The sequence below is a fragment of the Hirundo rustica genome, chromosome 2, assembly GCF_015227805.2.
Source record: "Hirundo rustica isolate bHirRus1 chromosome 2, bHirRus1.pri.v3, whole genome shotgun sequence".
Classification (NCBI taxonomy): domain Eukaryota; kingdom Metazoa; phylum Chordata; class Aves; order Passeriformes; family Hirundinidae; genus Hirundo; species Hirundo rustica.
The window spans coordinates 27189513-27212422 of record NC_053451.1 but is presented as its reverse complement, the minus strand read 5'-3'; the positions used below and the strand labels follow the sequence as shown (position 1 = coordinate 27212422).

The 22910-nt window shown below is 42.4% G+C and overlaps 1 protein-coding gene across 2 annotated transcripts in view; it reads left to right on the top strand.

Annotated features, from left to right (window-relative positions):
• Window positions 1-3043: 3043 nt before the first annotated feature.
• The window catches only part of USF3 (upstream transcription factor family member 3), a 33840-nt gene continuing 13973 nt past the window's right edge, over window positions 3044-22910 (top strand). Inside the window, exons 1-5 of one of the 2 annotated variants that reach the window (XM_040056485.2) lie at window positions 3044-3115; window positions 16887-16951; window positions 18856-18884; window positions 20958-21040; window positions 22054-22150. In XM_040056485.2, the coding sequence (XP_039912419.1) occupies window positions 3071-3115; window positions 16887-16951; window positions 18856-18884; window positions 20958-21040; window positions 22054-22150 (319 nt within the window). In that variant the 5' untranslated portion in view covers window positions 3044-3070. Of the gene's footprint in view, window positions 3116-15978; window positions 15990-16886; window positions 16952-18855; window positions 18885-20957; window positions 21041-22053; window positions 22151-22910 lie in introns of those variants that run through there. The other variant, XM_058419558.1, reaches the window with a different exon arrangement.

Genomic DNA, 22910 nt, shown 5'->3' with positions numbered 1-22910 from the left:
TGGAGGAAAAGAGGTGTTTCCCTGAATAGTCTATAGTGTATTCTATTCACTTATTTAAGTTACTCTGGAAACTGCTTTATCAACAGATGGAGTTGGTGCCTTCATTAGAATAACGTGCAAAAGCAAAGCTCTGGCTCTGAAACTTGTCTGTAGGCTTGAGTGGCTGCTTCCAGCTGTCTTCCCTGACCTCTGCTGGAGGGCCTGGAAGGCACAGCTGGAAGTGAACTGCTACCAGAAGTGGAGCCTTCATCACTCCAGCCTCACCAGCAGCTGCAGGGGCTGGAAAATCTTTGCTGGACTTAAACTGCTGCAGCTGTTCTCCAAACCATTCGGCTTTTATTGGTTTGTGTTTCTTTCCTTCTCCTTCCCCTGTACTCCTGATCATTTATGTTGTCCTTTCCCAAAGCTGTGCTGGTTCTACAGGCACTCCCAATCCCCTCATTGCATTCAAAACTTGGGGTATTTATGGCACCTCTGTAATCACTCAAGGTGTGCTGTTATCTCTTGTTACTGGTACAACTGCTTAAAGAACAGTTACCACACCAGGATCCAGTGAGTGAATGGTCAATCATTTACTTCATGTGGAACACTGGGATTGCTCTGTCTTTTAACCAGTTCTCAGCCCCTGTGAGGACATTATCCTCTGATCCTGCAGTATCTTAGATTACTTCAAAAAATCCCTGTCCAAAAGCTCTTACGTGAAGTGCTTTCGAGAATCTACCACACCAATCTTGTCAGGTGAGCATTGTGATCTGCTTCTGGCAGTATTACTTTCCTTACCATAAATCTCTTCAGCCCATCTAATCCAGATGCTTTGTAAGGGACAGATGACTCGCCTTATGTTCTTTTCTCTTGCCCCTAAAGAGGCATCAATTCAAACAGATAATGGAAAGGTTACTCTATCCCTCTCTTTTCATTCTGCCTTCTTTCCTCCTCCCCAGGGCTTTAACACTGTAAAAGCACTCAGCTTGGCTACCATTCTGCCTGAAGGCATTGTGGCACCACCAGCTGAAGCTCTCTAAACTGCTGACTTGCCAGCTTTCTTTCACTCCCTTGAATGTACATGACCCATAGTCCAAGAAACTCCTGCACTGGGAAAGATGCACTGACCTGTGTTCTGATTGCCTGTCAGCTGCTGTATCACATCATACAGACTCAGGCCAGTACTGTTCACTGAATTATTGAACCCAAATCTGCACTACAGCCAAGAATTTTATATTAAAGGAAAAAAAAAGTTCAAAAAATTGCACTCAAGTTCTTGGTTAAGACTATTTGCAATCAAGCTGCAAAACTTTTTCATTTGTCAAAAGAACAGCAAATCAGCTAATCAATGTAAAGCTTTTCTTCCAGGTATTTGTACAAAAGCTGTTTGTTTTCTTTTAACAATCTTGCCATATAATTGTAAATTTATGTTCTCCAAGAGAAACAGGCTAGTGATACATTGCAGGTTCCTGTTGTATGTGATTTCACCTGTGGACTTTTGCCTGCTGCTGGATTGTTGCCACAGTATTTCAGATATTTAACCCTGCACTGGTATTGATCATTTATGAGTTCAAACGCACTATAGAGCCCAATAGGAGTGTCAGAAGGTAAACTTGGTTTTGCTGCTTTGGACGGGGGGTGCCTATTTAGAGAAAAACTTCACCAAAAAAAGCACGCTACCCTTTAGAAGAGAAACCTCGTCCCTCAGTTTGTATTGGGATAAATTGATGGAGCAGTGGTATTTCAGATTTCGCTTGTCTTCCAGTTCGGTTGTGTCATATCAGCACCAAAGATGATGAAAAGCGAAAAAGTGCATTTACATTCCTACTTTACACTTTCCAGCTGGTATTTATAGTAACGTTAGAATTCCTCTGCAAAACCAGCTAGGGCCCCAATTTTCTTCACAGCTCACAAATGAGCTTTTCACTTAATATCAGCTGCAAAGTTATTTTGCAAGTGGCAGCTATTCAAAATCAAATGGTTTGGGTTGTTTAACATCTGATTGCTGCTATGACTCATTTCAGCAACAGAAGAGTTCTTGGACACTGCTCCAGAAACTTGTCCCTGCTCTATTCTATTGTAAGAAGGCATATGGATACAAGATGCTTTCTCAGGGATGCGGTGGAGGCTGGAACTGGGAAGCTGCCTTATTATGGATGCTAAGTGTATTTGGCATTAGCAGGAAGTAAAAAGTGGGCTAGTGGGGAGTTCTTAATGATCCACAGCCCCTCATTTCGTGGCTAAAACAACACTTTTCTTAAACTCTATTTATTCTGTTCATGAGGAAGATGGATGGAGTGCCTTCTTCCCCAGAAAAGCGTGAGCAGAGCGTGTGATAAAGAAAAATGTCTATTAAGCATCCGTCACAGCACAGAACAGTCACAGGACGTGGCTGGGCTCCATGTGGCAAATCTTTAGTCGGCCTTTATCCTTGCTCTCCACTCCGTTCCAGGACGCCGATTGCCGAGGGCGCGGGGCAGCAGTTCAGTGCGTGAACGCTGTTTTACACTGCGGAGATCTCATGTGCCCCGCGGCTGAGGTCGGCGAAGGGCAGCGCTCGGGTGATCCTCGCCCTGGCAGGACTGGGTCGTTTCAAGTGACAGCAGGGCACACAAACTAACACGCGGTCCTGTCTCACACACGGTCCTTTCCCCGGTGCCGATGATGCCGCGCAGAACCGACCCAACGCCGCATCCCTCCCCGTCCCCGAGCGGCCGCTGCCCCTTTAAGAGCTGCCGCCCGCCCCTCCGCGCGCCTCTTCCCGCTGCGCTCATTGGCCGCCCGGGACGCCGCTCCCCGCCAGTTCCTGTTTCGGCCACCTTACCTTGTTGACGCCGGTCTCTCCCTCGCCGCCCTCTGATTGGCTCGCTCCGCCAATGTTTGTGGCGGCGATTGGCCCTCGTCCGCTTCGCCCCGCCCAGTTGAGGGCGAGCGACGCCCTCTCGGGCCCGACCCTCGTTGATTGGCGGCGAGGGCCGGCCCCGCGCCCGGCGATTGGCTGCGGAGAGAGCAGCAGGGTGGGCTGCGCGGGCGGGCAGCGGCGCGGAGGCGGCGGCGGGGCTGGCGCGGGGTGTCCGCCCGGCGGAGGATGGTCCCGGCGCTGGGGCCGCCGCGCAGCGCGCCCGGCCCGACCGTGAGTGCCGGCGGCGGGACCGGGGACGGGAGCGGCAGCGGGAGGAGAGGGACCCGGAGCGGGCGCGGCAGCGGGGCCGGCGCGTCGCGCGGGGCCGGGGCCGCGCTGGCCCCGGGACGCCGGTGGGGCCGGTGCCCCTTTGTCCGGCCCAGGTGTGCCCGGGCAGGGGCTGCGGGGCCGGGACGGGCCGGAGCGCGGCCGCAGAGCGCGGGCGGCCCTTGGCGGCGCGGGCCCCGGGCGGTCGCGGCTCGGCGGCGGTGCCCGGGCTCTGCGCCCCCGGAGCTGTGCGGCTGCGGGGGCAGGCAGGGTCGGGGGAGCGGCGGGTTCGCACCGCTTTGCGGGCTTGGTGCTGAGGGACCATCGGGCGTGAGTGGCCGTTCAGGGAGTTTGCTTCGGAGGCGGCCAGAGGTGGGCACTGCGCCTCAGCCGGGCACCTCCTCGGCTCGCTCCGGGGTGCGGGGTGTGCTGGTGTGGAGTGACACCCCCGCGGGAAGCCAGCCCGCTGCCGAGGATGATGTGCCTACAGGGACAGCTTTTTTACTGGGAATTCGGTCACTCCTAGCTAGCGTTTCTCGTTGGGCGTGTTATAAGCTTGGTCTCCTGAGGAAGTCTGATGGATGTGTCTGTCTGTTCCTTCTCTGCTTGTTAATTTTAGCTCTCTGGCCAATTTCAGTCAAATTTGCCAGCAGCAGAGGCTTTAACGAGTTGGAAGGCTTCGTTTTCTTGGAAATCAACATTGACAAGCGCAGAAGTGTCTGCAGCTCACAGTTACTGCTCACACTGAGGGCAGGGCACCTAAAATTGCAACTCCCTGTGACAGCACAAATGAACTGAGTCCACTGACATAGCTATGGTTAGATACAGCTGTGGCACATGATGCCCGTGGTCCTGCAAAGTCTGTAGGGAAAAACTGGAAATAAGGCGAAGAAAACGGGAACAGTGTTGTGTTGAATTTCTGTCCATCGGTACAAAAATCACAAAACTGTGTTTTTTGTTTTTCACATAATAGCTCGGACTTCTATTAGACTTCATCTAGGCGTGCAATTATTAAGTACTTCTAGCAGAGATAATGATGGCACAGTTAAGCATCCAGAAGTCAGGTAATTTAACAGCTTGTTTTAGAGGCATGATTTTAGCTTTACTTTTAATATACAAGTCACTGGGGCTATCTTATTGATAGGATTGTGTTATGTAGCACTTTAACCAACTGCAGAGCCCTGTTTGTTGCTCGTGAATTGTGTGCAGTAATCAGACAGATGGGAAGGAATAAACTTCCTATGAGTAAATACTTACTATTATAAAGATTTACGACTTTCAGTTTTTGATTTTCAGTTAGTGCCATAACAATAACTCATAGGTACATTTTGGGGTTAAATACATTTGACAACTGAAAGTTTGTCTGCCCCTGAATGGGAAATAAGCTTAGAAAAATGATCGTGTAATGAGCATGATTTTTAAGGTGCTTGTATTCAAAATATCATGTCAGGTATGTGGAACAGTACAAGAACATTGCAGATTTTCAAGTGTTTGCAAATTACTTATTCCCTTAGAGACTTACTTATTCTCTTAGGTTATGGATACATGGGAAGATTTTAATGGAGTAGATGAAAAATGGTGGTGGATCCTGGAGGAGTCTGACAGCTGCAAAGAGATAATTAGGATGTAAGTTTTTGATAGTGGCTTTGCTGCTTTGATTCCTGGTGTTTCAAGTAGTGTTCTGAGGAGCTGGCCAGGGACAGACTGAACTGACTGTCACTCGAGTGACCCTGTGACATGTGCCTGGCCCACACCTGCTGTGTGCATTGCGCACTCCTGTTTGCAGCTGAAGCTTAGCTCTATTCTGAAATGTCAAAGACATCTTGGGAGCAAGAAGGCAAAGATTCTGTGAATGTGTTCTACTAGCTGAGCTGCTCCGGCTGTTTTTCACCTCAGCTCTTCTTAGGTGAATGTAGGGGATGCTCCTGACTCTTTTTAGGCAGCGGAGTTACAGAGGTACTTTTTTGAGCATCGTTCAGTTGTTGATGGTTTCTCCCCACGTGCTGAAGCTGTAAGAACACATTTGGCTTCCACATATTGAGGTATAATGAATTGGGCTACAGAGACATTGGGGATGGTGCATTTCAAATATTTAGGCACACTTTTAATTTGCAAAATGCCTTGATATTGTACCAGTTGTGTCCCACTTGGATCTGAATTAATACATGTATGAGTTGAAGCTGGATGCTGAGAGAAAGAAACAGACATGTGAGGAAGTCAAGGGCTGGGACATGCTGGTTTGACAAGAGCCATTAGGTAGTTTAATTTTTGTACAGTAGTTCTTTTTAAGGTCTTAAAAATAAAAAATAACTTTGTAAGTGACACCTGGCTGGGGGGAGGTATAAGAAGCATAGCATTTGATATGAAGGGCTTCCCAATGAATCATGGTTGGTTGTGCCGCGAGAAATTGTGGAAAGTACCACAAAGTCTATGGCGCTTTGAAGGGCAGTGATACCTTTCAAAATAGTAAGATGTGTTCCTGAGGGATTTAATTTGATTAAAGGATTCACAAACACAACTGAGGTGAAGAATTATAAAATGACTGGCAATGCTGTGGACAGACAATCCATCAGGCTGGAGGCAAGTACACTTCTTCAGAGCCCTGAGATTTATAACCAGAGTTGTTATGAAAAGATCAGGAACATTAAAGCTGTTAGGTGGTATGCCTGCACACATATACACATTCATTTTCATTTAAAAACCTGGGTTGTATGCACAGCTTTGCTGGCATTTTCATCAGGGACATGGCTCAGTTGTGTTATTTAATTGAAAACTGTCTCATCTGAAACTCTGGGCTGTGATATGTATTCGGTTTTAATGGGGGGGGGGGGGGTGTGTTCAAGCAGTGTTCAGGTTATTTCAGATTACAGTAAAATGTGTAAAGGTCTCAACTCCTTGATTAAGAAATGTTGTGCAGTGCCCAGTTTATGTAATGCTGACCTAACTTGCTGTTTAAAATACAGTTCCAGCTTTATGTGTGGATATAATGTGTCCAAAGTGTACTTTGATTTGCTACCTGACCAGTGTACTGCTGTTGTCATGCTTAGAGTAAGCACTACCCTGGTAAGGCAACAAACCAAAGTACAAAGACAAAACAAAGCACTTAGAGTAAGTGGTTCTGCTGTGTGCCCAAGATTGACAAATTATGGGTAAACTGGGTTTGTTTCCTGTATGAAAAGCTATGGCTTTAGTGCTCTAAGGTGAATGAGTTACTTTTGCAACCATGACTTACTGATAGCAATCTCTTACATCAGCCACGCTGGGTGCCATTGTGATTCAGGTAAGAAGAAAGGACTAGGCTGCTAAAAATGTTTGGTGCTTCCTGGTAACAAGTGCTTTTCTCACTCAGTTACCTGAACTTCTGCCAGGTTAGCTGACCAATGTGAAAACCATTTATTGAAATCAGCTCCATCTGAAAGCACATCTCAGTCATGCTGGTATTCTGATACCTGAGTGGCTTCTTTGTGGTCCATCTCTAGTGAGGTTGGAATGATCCAAGTATGGAGCTATTAACTTTTAGGTGTAAATCCAGGTTCCTCAGAACCTATGATCCATTTTTCCAGCTTTTGGTGTGGTGGGCAGTGCCATGAAAAGATTATAGAAAATGTCCATTAGCCTGCTGACACACTTACTAGCAGTGTAAGGGTTTTATGGGGAGAGGAGAGCTTAAAGACTTGTTTATTCTTCAAGTAACTGAAGTTTAAGTGAAAATAGTATTGTCCATTAGGGGTGTCTGCCTACATCTGTAGTCTGTAATGTGGATGGCTTCAGGGACACTTAATTTCATGCCAGCCTTCAACCTTTGAGGCTGGACTCTGCTTTGCTTTCATGCATCAGTGAAGCTGTTAGCTAGAAATTGAACACAGTTCTTGTGCAAAGCTTCATGCTACAGCTCTTCTTGCTCATTTACTCCAGCAGTAAAATGGTGCTCCAAATCAGCAACAAGGAACATAAATTTTTCACTGTTGGAGTACCCCCAATATTCAGAGGTGCTTTAATTCAGAAATGTGCAAGTATTATGCATCTATAACTTAAATCCCTCCTTCCATGTAAGTCTCTCACCTGCTGGAAATTCTGGGACTTCTCATGTAATTGGAGAAGTTTAGCTAGTTTTGGCATCATCTTGGGTCATAGTTTCACGAGCATTAAGCCAGCACTGCCACCATGAGAAGCAATCTTGTTGTTTCAGTGTACTTACTTGGGATTGTGGGGTGTCTCTGTGATCCTTTTGCAAAGTAAATTTTAATTTGAAGTCGTGTTCTCCTCTGGCCTCCTGGGTGAGGAGTGCCAGTGAACCAGGGGAGAGGCTACATCTCTCAGCGTTATTTTGAAGGAGTTGGGACAATTGGGGAAGATAACCATCTCAAGGATTTTCCCATTATTGCTAGGAGAAATGGGCTGACAGGAATTTTGTGCAGTCAACAAGGGCAAAATCCTGCACTTGGGGAAGAACAAGTCAATCCATCAACATATGGTGGGGGCCACGCAGCTGGAAAGCACCTTGGCAGAAAAGGACCTGGTGGGCACACAGCTGAAGGTGAACCAACAAAGTGTCCTTGTGGCAAATGGGTTCCATTCGATACAGGAGCGCCAGCAAGCTGAGGGAGGTGATCCTTCCACTGCACTTGGCACTAGTGAGACCACTCCTGGCATCCTGTGCTGAGGTTTAGGTTCCCCAGCACAAGAAGGACATGGATGTTCTGTAGAGAGTGCGCTGAAAGGCCACAAAGACAATTAAGGTAGGGGAGCATCTCTTGTCTTGAGAGGCCAAGGTGTCTGTGATTGTTCACCCTGGAGAAGAGGAGGCTCAGGGAGAATCCCATCTGTGAATTGTCTCAAGAGGCTTTACAGTCCACCTTACTTTGTGGCTTTTCTCATTTATTCTGGGCAGGAATGGGAAGACCCTGTGTTTCCCAGTGTGGAAATATTAAGTGTGTGAGCTATCCCTTGCTAAGGAATTCAGTGGAGTTCTCCCACTCCTAGTTTCACTTAATGGTCTTTTTGCCAAGTCAGTCTTAGGTGGCAATAGGGAAGTGATTTCACACAGTTATAGAAGAAGAAGGTAGAGTAGAGGTAAGGCATTTTCATTTTATAGAATGGTTTTTTAATGAAGTAAAACTTGCAGGATCGTGGTATCAGTCTGTCCCCTTTATCCATTCCTTTCAGACCTATGCAAAGTAGTAACTTGGAAATCTGGTTTTAGTTTCTTCTCCATTGTCAGTACTAAATTCCTACTGTAGTCTTATTTGCTTTTCCTAATGCTTTCAGAACTACTTAATCACCCCGGGTAGCTCATGTACAGTAATTCTCCTAAGCTAAATAAGTACTTCCTAAAGTAGTGGGATTATTGAATTCAGGTTTTCTATGGATTTGCACCTAGTAGTTGCATTTTCTTGTGTCTAACGTGCATTAATTTTGATTTTAAATTTCCTCTTTGAAAGTGTTAACAAAGTATGCTTGCTTTCTCTGGTCATCTGGGCTCAGATAACTTCAGTTTGGACCTCTCTGTTAAATATAATTAAAATAATGTGCAGCTTTATCCCTGCCAGTATTATTCCAAACTGTCAAACATCCAGATTGCAAGATGAGTCCTTTATTCCTGGAACCAAAGTAATTGCCCAGTGCACCCACTTCGTGGGTCCAAGGAAGAAACCTCCGAAAAGCAAATGCGTAATTGCATTTAGGGTGTGAAGGAGAACGAGCCACCTTCTGTCTACTCAAACCTTTTGTGAATAGTCTGTCTATGAAATGTATGTTGCAAAGTTGTGGAGGTTTTGTTTGGTTTTCTTGGGTTTGGGGGCAGAATGTGTGTGTGCTTGTTTCTGAAAGCTCATTGAAGTGTTGTTAGTGAGTTGGTTTAATGAGCTTATACATCAAAACTGAATTTCTGTTTTATGGTACCTTCTACCTCAGCCACTTTTTGCCTTTGGCCCCATCAAGATTCATTGGGAAATCCCCTAGCTCTGGAAGGGAAGTGTTTGTAACACAATTTCAGGATTGATCTCTTCTGCATGTTGTAGTGGAACTTTGTAGTGCAGGCCCATAGAATGTTGCTTCCTATATTACGAACCTTTGATGAGTTCTTAGTTTGTGTCAGATTTCTCAAACCCCAAGCCTATAAAATATTGAAGAACTTGTCTGTGTAATCCTTTATACTGAATGACTCATATCTGCAAAGATGAATTAAAAAATTTGACACATAAACTCTTTGGATGCCCTGAATGTTTCGGTTCTGGGCTATTTTGCACTGCTTGTTAGTTAGAGTCCTCAGGAGAGAGCAGCAAAGCAGTTTGGCAAGTGTCAGAAAATGCCTTGATACCTCCTCGGGACCGTATGCGGTTTTATAAACAGCCTGCGTGAGGATCCTTTGTAGCTGCAGAACCAAAAGAGCTCAGCTTAAAACCAAAGCAGTGAAGCAAAGGATACTGCTCTGGCTAAATCACTGTAGCCAAAATGAATGTTTTTATGTTGTAATTCTAAGTTGGTTCTGTGACGAGGTACTGCTCTTTGGATGGAGATTTCACTTGTACACAAGGTCACATGAGAAAGCACATTTGGACTGGCTCTCGCTGGAACAGGTTGCCCAGGGAAGCTGCAGATGCCCTATCCCTGGAAGTGTTTAAAGCCAGGCTGGATGAGGTTTTGAGTAACCTGGTCTAGTGGGATGTGCGCCTGCCCATGGCTCAGGGGTTGGAATGAGATGATTTTTAAGTTTTCTTCCAACCCAAACCATTTTGTGACTCTTACTTACAGCTCCTACATGTGTCCAGTCAGTCTTCAGTGTTTCAAATACAGCTTTCACATATGGATGGATTCCCAAGTTATAAATAACCATCTTGGTCGCAGTATTTGGAGACCACGATGACTTCTATGTTTCAGCTTTCTTCAGGAAAAGAGACACTTGTTCTTTAGGTAACGTGCTGCTGCAAGGCTGGGCTCACCAGCAGCTGCTCTTGCACAGGAGTGAGTGGAAGAGCACTCTCAGCCTGGTGCTGGCAACCTTCGCCATCTGGTACAGGTAACCCAGCCCACACAGAGGTGATGACCTCTGTGAGGAGCTTGCCTGCAATTCACTTCGCATCCACTTAGCTTTCACCATCAAAACACACTTGTGGCTCCTTTGTGAGCAGCATAATTAGGTGTCTGTCTTCCCTCTGAAATTCATTTTGTGTTTTGAAGTGCCCCACAGATCATTGTGCATTGGAAGCCAGGGAGATGAGCACTGTCTTGCAACATAGAGACATTTCTCACACTTCCTCGCTTCCTTTGTGATATTGGTATAAGGTGACTTGTGAATCTCAGCACAATACATGGAGAACAGGGGAACAGGAGGATTGCCCTGGTCATTTCTGTTTGATTTCCTAAAGAAAAGAGTGGTGTTCTCCTTATTTTGATCTAAAGTAGCTGAAGACACACTTAAGGGTGTCTGGTCTTTGTGATTCTGGCTTGTGCACTGGTTGCCTAATGACAGCTCTTTAGTTCCCAAATGCCTGCTTCCCTATAACAATTGCTCCAGACCACAGGAGAGAGTTCCGGCAGGCACCTTCCTTTACTTGCACTGTGTGCACTTCAGTTTGTTTGCACTACCAAGATCACCTGCACAATGTGCGAGGGTGGCAGCAGCTCTCGTCTGGGTGCAAAATGTCTGGAGATACCTCTTAGTGAGTTAGAGACTTGGTTCCGTGGACTTGAGCTCCCTCTCTGCCCCTCCTCTAAGATATAAAAAGAAATGATGCTGTACTTATGTAGACTTGGGAGAGAACAACAGTAGGCAGAAAAGAATAAATATGAGAGGTGCATCTTCAGGTGATTAACAGGAAAGTTTTTTGTGGGTTTTTGGTTTGTTTTTTTTTTTTTTTTTCCTTATGAAGTTTTCTTAAGCAGATCTGGTCAGGATTTCTCAGAATGACCCTACACCTGTGCTGTCCTGAAACTGCATATCACCTGAATATCACCTGTGTGTAATTAGCCTTTCTCTTCTTCCAATGCTATTACAAAAAAACCCAAAAGAACACCCGAACATTTTCTTTCCAGTTCTCTTGCATGTTCTTATATAAGAGCCTTACTAAAACTTTATTGCTTTAAGTCGGCAGGAGGAAAACCACTAATGTATTTGAGTTTAGATAATACAAACAAAAGAGGCAGAGTAAAAATATCTAAAAACAGTGAAGTTTGGGGTTTTTGCTATCTGTTGTTTGCAAGCACCTTAAAAAAAAAAAAAGTTGCCCCGTGTAACAAGTTTTAGCTTACTGGCTTTGGTTTTCTTTCCTTAACTTTTGCAGAAGCTCTGGGAGGAGTTTGGTTGGCCTGGGAAACTCTCAGCTGGTTTGCATCAGGACTGTCTTCCTCAGCACAAGGTGGCAGTGCCCTCTGAGCCAGCTGGTCAGCCAGCACATCCGTGCTGCAGAGCTGGTCACAGACACAGCCCTGTCCAGTCCCTTACCTGACCTCACTCCTCCTCCTCTGCTCACTCCCAGGCTTTTGTAAACACCTGGGAACTTCATCTCTTTGAGCTCAGGCAGTGGGCCCAGCTGTGGGGAGAGAGCGGATTAAGGGACACAGGAAGAGGGAAATCTCATTTTCTTCTGAAACCAAACTGATAGGTTGGTTTTTGGTTTTTTTTCATCCTATCAGGAGAAATAGCCTTTTTCATTCTCCTGCATGATAGTCTTACCAGGTTGCTTTGACAGGCCACAGCAGTTAATTCACACAGGTAACAATCACAAAGGTGAGCTTTGAGTTGTGTTTCCTGCAGTCATTTTATTAGGTAAATATAAAATTAGAATAGAACCCTTCCAAGGGGGAAAAAAGAAAGGGCAGTAAATTGTCTCTTGATCTCAAGGGCAGCTTGCTTGTCATTAAAAGCTTGGATTAAGTCCCTGAGTAAAGCTGGCCTTGTTCTAAAACGTGCATGGAAGATTGGAGAAGTGAGCTCCAGCAGTTGCTTGGATGAAGAAACTCAGTCTCAGGAAAAAAGCATTTGAGTAGTTCTTGTCTATGCCTTGGAATTGATCTTAGCTCTGCATTAAGGCTAACTACATGAGGTATCCAAAACCAGTAAGAACTGTGAGACTGCAGCAGTGTAACAGCATAAGCTTGCTGAAGGATATTAAGAGAAAGAAAGATTTGCTCTGCTGGTGGGTTTGCAGAATATGTGTCGTTGCATATAAAAAAGATTCTTTCTGCCTGATGCAGAAAAATGGAATGGCTTTGCTAATTTGAGGAAGATTGCCTTGTACAGCCAAAGATAACAGATTGGAACAATTATTTTCTTTTTTAAAATGAATATCAAGTTTGGAAACAATTTCTAAATAAGGACTGAAAAAATAATGCCAAATAAAATAATAAAAATTTCCTTTTTCTTATATTTGCTGAGTGCATGTTTTGAAGAAGAGATTTCATAAAATTTGCTGAATAATAGCTGGAAAGATGGGTGGTAGACAAAAAGATGTTTAAACAAATCGGTTTTAAGTTTTATACCCTGTGTTTCAGAACTATAGAAGAGATTAAAGTATGTTAAATCTTCAGAACACGAAACATTCTTTAATTTCTGAGGATGACATCACACTTAAAATCAATATTTTAGGTTGACAATGTGAAAGCTGTTAACTGCATAAAGCTTGAGGGAAGCTTGGTAGTGAGTAAATATAAATGATGAGTTGCTGCTTCTTCATCTGTTTTAAGAATTTGGATTTTGCTACAGTTTCTCTGCAGGTGACATTCAGCTGAGTTAAGTGAGCATATTTCATGAGTGAAGGTAAAATACATTTGTCTCTGAGTTTATGAGGCAAATACATGTCCTCTGCTTTGGAGAATCTGTGAAGGGATCTTGCCATGGAGAAGCAATACCTGATGCAGAAGAAGTAAAGGGAAACCCACTGTCAAAGTTCTGGTCATACAACAGCTGAGGGGGAGAAATGGAGAGTGTAAACTTTCATCAGCTCTCAGAAATCTCTGCCTAGGCGGTATTTTTATTTCCTTTTTAATTCACAAAGCCCATATTTTCAGCAGCCCTTAAGAATTCCTCCTCCCTGGTATTGCCAGCTTGAGCTGTTTCATGGAGTGTCAAGTGAAATGCAAAGGTTTCTGTCCTTACAGAATAAGAACAGGAAAAAACAACTTCAGTTCACCATATTTCTCATGGTACAATCAATCAGTAGAAAGCCCAGAGTTTTATACAAGTGTTGTTTAATAAATTTAACCACCTCTTTTCAGTGGAGCTCAAAATAAACTAATTGGTTAATTAGGTAGTGTACAGCCTTGCTTTTTCTTATTGCTGTCACAAAAGTGGGAGCATTGGTTGAGTGGTCAATTGAAAAACTTCACCTGAAGTAATTCCACAGTAAAGTGAAATTAGGGTAACAGTCACGGCATTCCTGTGCCATGTATCCTATAGGAAATGGGCTGCAGATCCCAGTGGAACTGAATCATATCAAGTACAGACTTTAAGTTTACATTTGTGAGGCTTATACACTCAGTGTGGCAGCAAATGGCTTGAAATATGCAGGGAACAGCATCACTTGGAAGAAGCCTACTGACATAATTTAAAGAAAGGGCAGAGGAGGAAGAAAGAAGTGGGGTCTTTGACACGTAATAAAGATCTAATCTTTTTCAGGATCAAAAAATGGTTAGAAACTGTGTTAATTAATTACAGCACAAATTTTCATTAAGGCCTTGTCTACCTACCTTCCAGAGTGCTATGTACAATGAATTGCCGAATCATTTCAGCAGGAAGAAATAAGGCAATTGGAATATTGTATATAGCAGGACTTTGGGAGATAGGGATGCCTGCTGTTAAGAAAAAGAACTTTTCTGAGTGGACACAGAAGAAGCTGAAATATAGGAGTATAGAGAACTCAAGGAGTGGGTGTTCTGACTTAGGGCAGGGGGAGGATGGGGTTGTGAGTGTGTTCTGGACTGTGCAGCTGGACTCACAACAGCAGTGTCTCTTCTGGGGAAGGGGATTTGTGGGTGGGTGCTTTTTTACACCCTTCCTTACCTTCACACAGTTGTGATTTATCTCTAGCCCTGCTTGGTAGCTGGCCATCTAACCCACATTAACACTTTGTACCTTAAATACACTGCAGTACAGAAATAGTCCTTTGGTTCTCGAGCTGTATAAATTTGAAAGGTTAAAAACATACGGTTGCTTGGTGAATACATTAGTCTTTCAAAAATGCTATGTTCACCAAACTAAGACCTCTTTTATCTTTTTGCTCTGTTTTCCAGCATATTTGCTATGCTGGAAAATTTGTCTCATAATGCCCAGTAGCAGACACAGCAGCTCTGTCTTTATAGGTGGTGCAGAAATCAAGAAGCAAGGTGTGTGACTGCCACACGATACAATCCAGCATCTTCCTTTTACTAAGCATGTGTGGGAGCTTTGCTTTACCAGAACAGAAACTGTACTGTACACACTAAATTCAATGACCTCTTTGCCCCCTTGGGTAGTTATTTTACCTGCTACACGAGGTGCTGCCTCAGTGATAGATACACGAGTGTAGTGTCACCAGGCAGCTGCTCTGCTTCTCCTGTCTCTGCTGGTAGCCTTAATGGATACAGATTCTGCTGGGCTGCTCTGGCACGCTGGAAACTCTGCTGAAGGGAGATGTGCTGGCCTCAGTCACTGTGTACACCTGAACATCTCTCTGGTTACCAACAGCGTCCAAGATGGCTGGGCTCTAACCAGCTGTTATTTTTTTATTATTATTATCAGAATTGCTCATCTGCTAAAGTCTCCCAGCTAACCCCTTCAGCATCACCTGGTGCAGCTAGAATCAGTGACCATCACCAGCTGTACACAGGAGGGATAAGTTACAGATGCCTTGGGTGGGAAACTGACTTTCCTGGCTGTCAGAGTTGTGAGTTTTTACTAACTTGGATTAATCTTACTACATATAAACTCAAATGAATTTGTTAGTGAAGTAAGCTGATGGGATTCAAAGGAGAAGAAATCTTGTTTTTAAGAGCATGCATGGAAGTGTTAAAGTTGCACCACTGCTTTCTCTCATAGTAAAAGACTTAACTCTGTCAGGTGTTTTCACAGTTTATGCAGGGGATGATCAGTGAGCACGGAGAAAGCAAAATCTGTGGAGGGATATAAATAGAAAGTGATGTGCTCCCATTGCTGGGCTGGAGAGGGCTGTGGTGGCTGTGTGTAACACCCTGTGAGGCAAGGGAATGCTGTAACTCATCTCAGAGAGGACTGTGTCCAATTCTGTGATGGTGTGAACACTGTTGCGTAGGTGGAGTTGAATTATGTTCCTGAAATCTTCAGGCACTTTGAGTTCCCTGAATTGGATCTATTCATAGGTTGTTTCTTGTTTGCTTTATTCCTTGGTTTGCCAACATCTCCCAAGCCTTCCCTGGAACAGAGAACGTTCTTCCAAATTAGAGTGGTAAACAGCATCAGCCCTAATGTTTCTCCTCCTCTAATGTTTACTGAATGCACTACATTCAATTAACTTCTGGAGTATAAATGCTGAATAGCAGTATCTGAATTAATTTCTGGTACGATACAGATTATTTCTGTTAGTTTGACACACACAGGCAGGTGCGTGCGCAGAGCACTTTGTGAAGTGCATGCTTCGGTGCTTTGGGAGCTCCATAGGTGTCTGGCTTTCTGGTTTGTAAGGATACTATTTTGGGGGTTTGTTTTTGATGTCAGTGCCAGTAGTGGTAGGCTCAGTTTACATTAAGAACTGCTTGGTGTTTATAAAGTTGTATTATAAACCACCCCCACTTCCTTGCAGTCCAAACAAACAGACAAAAAAATACCCTAAAGACATGAAACCTGTTAAAAGAAGCCAGTGAGCTTTCCAGGAGGAGCCAGGGAAAGGTGAAGCCACTGGGAGTTTTGAGGGCCCATGGGAAGAATTGCAATAACAGATTGGTTGGTGAGAGAGTGAATGGAACTGTGACGGTAAATACAGAGCTCAGACATATCAAAAACCAGATCTATCTTTTCCTGTTGTCATCTACAGAGTACTTGTGTCACTTGCTCTCTAAAATTCATTTCTCTGGTAGATGGGTGCTCAGCCATCATTGACTTAATCTCATCTTTTGTGTGTTTTTATAATGATTTTGTTTGTCTAAATACAGGCCACCAGTCTGTTCAAGATGAGGACAAGTTAGGTGCAGTTTATTAGGCTGTTATGTCTAACTTCATTTCATAATTTAATTTTAACTGAATTTTACGTATCTGAGATCGTAGGGATGTCATTTTGGGTTATTTTTATCTGTACAGTAATTTAATAGCAAGTAAGTTTCATAATCTGCTGCATTAAGAGCACTCTAAATTTGTAGAACTTTGCTTTGTAGAACTCGTAGCTTTGCTTAGCATTCATGCTTTATTTCAAACTGGAAACTGAGTGCAGATTCAGTGAGGCAGGGCTGGTAAGAGGGAATTCAGCTGTTCCTCCTCCCATTTGAAAAGCAGTCATATACTCTTCTTGTTTGCTTAAAGTGGTTGGGACTGTAAAAGTTTTTATATTTAAAGTAATTGAGGAGATGGAAACCAGTTCATTGCAGAGGGGTTTTACAAAACATCCCGATAGGTAACGTGCTTACTTTTTAATGCCACAAAATCAACTGCTGTGACTCAAGGGGATGGACTTGTGCCTGCACTGTAGTAGGGCCCTGTCCTTGTGGTCCAAGGCAAAGCCGTGAAAATGTCAAGGACTAAGAATTCAGAAAAGTGCAGGAGTTGTTAATTCCTTCCATGATTTTTCCTCAGGCTCTCTTCTCCGAAACCATGCCAGAGATGACAGAGAATGAGACACCTACTAAGAAGCAACATCGGTGAGTTTCTGTGAGAAAATGACTATTTCGTACTTCCGTGGTCTGTGGTCACGTCACAGTTATGAATTTTCTGGCTAAAAGTTTGGCAGTAAGGGTATGGACAAGAAGATCTGTGCGTTCATCAGGGTTGATCCAAAAGTTTCTTTCCTGCCCTGTCTATGCCAAACTATTTGTTAAAGATCTATCTACCAGGGTCACTTAGGCAAAAGACAGTCTTTAATTACTTCAGTGACTATTCTGATGTGTGTAAAACTGTGTCGCTGCCTTGGTTAGAGCACAGCCTCTGTTTCTTTGGAGGATCCTTGTAGATTTTGGGGGAAACTGTAGTAATTTTCAAAAGGTAATTTAGATCTCTTCCTCAACTCCCAGTGGAATCTGGATCTTACATCTCAAATCTCTGCTGGAACTCAAAGTACACCTTGAGGTTGTACAGCAACACTATGACCAAAATTTGTAACAAAGTGACTCAGCACTCAGTAGAACTTCTCCGGAGTTTTGTTCCTCCGTATTAACAGAGGGATGTGTGATCTAATGCTTGATGGGCGGGGGAGTTCTTCAGTCCTTAGTTAAATACAGCATTCATCTTATACTAGGTAACCATGTGGATATGATTTATGATCAAGAAAAGCTCAGAGAGAACACTGATTTGTCCTGCAGAAAGTTTTTCAGTTTTTGCAGATTTCATTACTCTCTCTTACCTGACTAATGGAGTATTTTGTTTTCTGTAATGGTAATATCAACCAAAGGACAGCTTGGTCTCCCCAGTCCTTATATTCTTGTGCATATTTAGTATTAATGGTCATCTTTAAGCATTATTGCTTAGCAGATGTCTCTGGGTCTGACCTTTAACATTAATACTACTGTTTCCTAATCCTTATCTAAGTTACTCTAGGTGCAGGCTACCTCTAGTGAGTTACCGGAAATAACTATGAACTCAAAGCATAAAGGATATACTGTGTCTCACAGTAATCACACCGCTTCCACATGTATCGTGTATTCTTACCTCAGATTCCTTGTTACATCTGGCCTGTTCTGTAACAGTCAAAAAGGAGAGCAGAAGATGCTACTCTGCCTTTTGCATACCCTAGCAGACATCTAGACTGAGAGTGTGCTGCTGGACTGAAGTTTTTTGAAATAGTCTTTTTCTGGAATTTTGCTTTTTTCCAGAAAACGCATGCTTTGCTTTACTGTACTTCCTGGAAGTATTTGTCTTAGTGCCTGTGTATAGTACATCTTATTTTTATATGTAGAGTATATATTTGAAATTTATTGACTTCCAGTAGAGCAGTTTGGGGCATTGCACTATGATTGGTGCCATCAGTCCAGTAGTCCCAGGTGTGGACACCTGAAACCAAACACAACCCTCACATGGAATTTTGAGGTGGTAAAGAACAGCAGCTGCAGAGGATCAGTATTTTTGGTTTCTCTCACAAAGGAAGCCTCTTTAACGCCAGAAACTATGATGTTTGAAGGCAATGTGGCTAGAAAATCAACTTGCATGGTAAAGTTTTCTCCTGTTTCAGTGATGCAGTGAATGTAAAAGCAACATTTCAGACAAATACTTAACTGTCTTGTTCCTCAGAAACAAAATATATATTTTTTTAATCTTTGGCCTTTTTGAACACTGCGTAGTGTTACAGGAACCCAGCTCTCCACTATAAATATATACCAATAATCAAGTGGAATATTTCACTGTGCCTTGTTATATTACAATTGATTTAAGTCTGAACCTGATTTTTTGTTAGAAAAGGTTTAATACCAGTGTCTAAGAACATCTGATTGTGACTTCTGCTGTTCTAGTTCACAGAGCAGACTATAATTAGTATTTTTAGCTGTAAGAGAAATAATAAAAGAAATATTTAACCTTCAGTTTCACATGAGTCTTCTCCCTTTATGTTTCACAGAAAGAAAAACCGGGAGACACATAATGCAGGTAGGAACATCATGCTTTGCTGTTTGGTCTGGAAATAAGCACAGATACTTTGGAGTAATAAAACATACTCTGCATGAAGAAAGTTCCTCCGTAGGAGTTTAGTACTCTGAAAAAGCCTCACCCTATCAAACACTTTTCTGTGTCCTTGCAAAAAATATCTATGCAGATTATTTCTAGTTTGCTGTTTTCCACAGTACAAAGTTAAAGTATGAAGGAGCACTGTGCCCCTGCCTTTCCAGCGCTAGTAAATTAAGAAGTAAACAATTTCAGCTCTGTTTAGTTCCAAAGGAAAACAACAAACATTCACACGAAACTAATATCAACCTCTGTCAAAACAGGGACTGGTTTCCCAACTGAGAGCTTTAGGGGCTCCCTGGATTAGAGGTATTCCTCTAGCCTATTCCTAAGGCATCCAGTTGGATGTTGGCACCCCAGAAATTCTGTGCAAATGTTGGCTGTGTATTGCAGGAGTCGCATTCCTTGGGCAGCACCCAGTCAGCATCTGGTGCCAATGGCATCTTCTACAAGTAGGAACAGAAAGATGGACTCGGGAAGAGTCTGGCAGGCTTTGGCCTGGTTTATCCAAAGAAATTGATTGCAGTTCTTCTTTGACTGAACAGCAGTATCACGTGGTCTTCACAAACTCAGCTGGAAAAATCACTGAGCAGTTTCCATGTGAAGCCTGTGCAGTGTTGTGCTTGTTGAGTGCACTCAGGGTGGGGGCAATTTCTTTAGAATTGAGAAGAATCAGGAAACAGTCTTAACAGGTTGGAATTCCTGGTTCTTGTTCACTTGTTGATAGCTTTCCAAAATCTTTTATCACCTGGGCTGAACTCTGCAGTATGTGGGGACCAGCTCCTTCCAAGCCTACACCTTCTTAGACATTAATATGTGGAAAAGCTGAGGAGAGTGTTGCAAATATTACCAAAACAAAGAACAGCTCACCTGCAGGTCATGGTTTGTTTCTGTGTGCTACCAAAAGGAGAGCAACTGCACAAATCAAAAGGTTCATTCAGCACCCTGAATGAACAACAAAATGGTTTGAGCCCTGACAAAGCCATGGCAGAACTTTTTCCTTTTTTTTTTTTTTAAGACATCTAATAGTTTTAAGTTTGTGTAGAATATGAAAATATTTCAGGTAAACAAACAAACAAACAAACAAAAACCTACATCAGAATTAACTATTTGAAAGAGGCTGACTGATGGAAAACAGAGATATTGTCTGTAAAAAACACGCCCAGAGGTATTTACACTCCTGGACTCACAGTGTAGACCCTTTCTGCCAATATTCAGCCCTACTGAAGTGGTAAATGGTATCACTAGAAGACTATAAATGAAACATTTTCTGACCTTCTCCAAATGGTATCACTAGAAGACTGTAAATGGAGCATTCTCTGACCTTCTCCAAAACAGGTAATTCACTGGAACTACTCTCCATTCAATATTTTCTTTACTCCCAGTCAGACCTTATGGAACAATTAAACCTTTGGACATAGAAAAGAGTAACTGATAGTCCATATACCTACAGCTTCAACTATCTTCAATGTTGGCTGGCTGCTCTGTTAATAGAAATTTAAAATTAAGCCTGAAGACTGATAAAATCTACATTATTTCTCTTTTGGTGCTAAATTTGACATTAGAATTTAAGAGGCATGGGTTTGCTTCCCAGATGTGAAACTGATTATTTCCATAATCTTTGTTCATTTGCTTTCTGTATGCCTAAATTAAATCAATCTCTTATGAAGATAGTGTCATAAAATTATGTTAGAGGTAGTCTAACTGTGTTAAAAGCAGTTTCAAAACCTGAATTTTGAGTTGTAGGAACTTTTTCATGAAGGAGTCCAAAATATTTCCACCTTTTAAAGGTATAGCTATTTATGCCATGACTCTCTGCTTCCACTGAGTATTAATTTGATAACTGAGGTTTACTTTAGAGGAACTTTTTTCCTCACTCAAGTTACTCCAGGTTCCAGTGTTCAATGAAATAATGTATTTATGAGCCATTACATTGTACAGCTGGTCTTGTGCTCACTTGCCCAACCAGATGACACAGTACATATTCTTTTTGCTTAGTGGAGAGACATCGAAAGAAGAAGATTAATGCTGGGATAAACAGAATTGGAGAACTCATTCCCTGCTCTCCAGCACTTAAGCAGGTGAGTGTCCATCCAGAGGTGCATACAAGTTTCCTGTCATATGTTCAAGTGTTTCTTTGTCTGTAGATGTATAAATACTTATTTTACTATTTATATTAGCAAGAAGGCAAAAGTGTCTGAACTAATATACTCAAAAATATCACTAGTTATTAGTATTTTTAAAACAACTTGTGATAGAATTCCTATTTGGAAGTGTGGGGTCGCATGAATGTAGTTACACAGATTTTGAGCATTTTATCTGAATGTGTTGCATGTGACAGCTTATTTTTGTCATCCTTCACATAGTGGCTTGAAACAATTCAGAAACTGAAATTATAATTATAGTAATTTAAGACACTCCCCTTGCAAAAGATGAAGCAAGACAATAGCTCTGAGGTGGATGCACAGAAACATCTTTTTCAAGATAGAGGAATCCCCAGCAGAGACTGTTCCTGTTGAACAGTAGAAGAAACGAAGAAGTGAACAAAGGTTTTGCAGGCAGAATAAGCATGGTTTCATAAAAAGATGATTGTGGATCGGTTATTTTCCCATATTCCCTAGCATACTACTTTCAAAATTATGCATGAATCTCCCTGGGTAGTTGTTTCCTTTCTAATAAAATATTTACAAGGCAGTATCCTGGAAATTTCATGTGATGTGTGTGTTTATTAGTGAACATGAATTTTAGGCTGTTCAGCAAGAAAGGATGCTGGCTGTTAGGATGTGTGGCCTCAGTACCTACCTCTGGGCATCAGAAAGTGTCAGCTCCAGCACTGAAAACGTTATTCTGTAAAATCTCACAGCATTTTAGGGTCAGTATCACTCACAAAACCTGCAGTTTCATCTTACAAAAGCAACCAAACTAAAAAACAACCTCCAAAAAATCCAACCAAAAACAAACCCTGCCCAGTGATATTCAGAGCATATTTTTAAAGTAAAAAATACTCCTCTTGGAGTTAGTGCAGCCTCATCACTAATGAATTTACAAATTCTAGACCTTTCTCCTATTTTTATATGTGTGATCTCTTTTACAGAGCAAGAACATGATCCTGGATCAGGCCTTTAAGTATATAACAGAAATGAAAAGACAGAATGATGAACTTCTGTTAAACGGAGGGAACAATGAGCAGGGTAAGTACAGATGCTGCTGGGGGCTCTGGAGTTTCTGTCCCTCGCTTCTGCTGTGCCTCTGTACTGACTAACAAGAGAGCCTGGAACCACAAATGGTTCCAAGAAATTATGCACATACAGGAAAAAATACAGCTGCTTAGAATATCTTATAACAAAAAGCCAAGAGAACACCCAAGTGAGTGTTCTGGCACGTAGCTATGAGATAATGAAGCAATTGCATTGTGATGTAAAGTAATTACAGAGCTTATAGGTGATGTGGCATCATCTGGTAAATTCTGCCCCAGTTTATTCTACTGTAGTGACCAGAATGATTCCTGAAAAACTTCAGTTAGATTTTTTTTTTTTTTATCAAAAAGATGAATTTTTCTTCATTCATAAAGCTTCATTTTTTTCCTTTGAAAAGCTATAAAAGTTATAATGGCTCATTTTATAAAAATACAATGCATCATATAAAATTTACTTGAATAGATGTGTAAAAGTGCAGTGATGGAGGTATGACAGAAATAATCTCAGAGCTCATGTTGTGGTTTGTGATTTTTATTTCAGCTTTATTTTGATTTTCCCAGTTTGGTGAGCCATCTCCCAAGTGCACTGCCAGTTTTTGTGGCTTTACATGAGTGCTTTGTATTTCATTTTGCCTGTAATTTTTAGATGTAATGAAACTTAATTCTTCTGGAAAGCTGTAAGATTATCAATTAAAACAGTTTTGGTGTTTGCAAAAGAGCAGGGAAAAGAAAAAGATTAATGTGCTTGTCTTTCT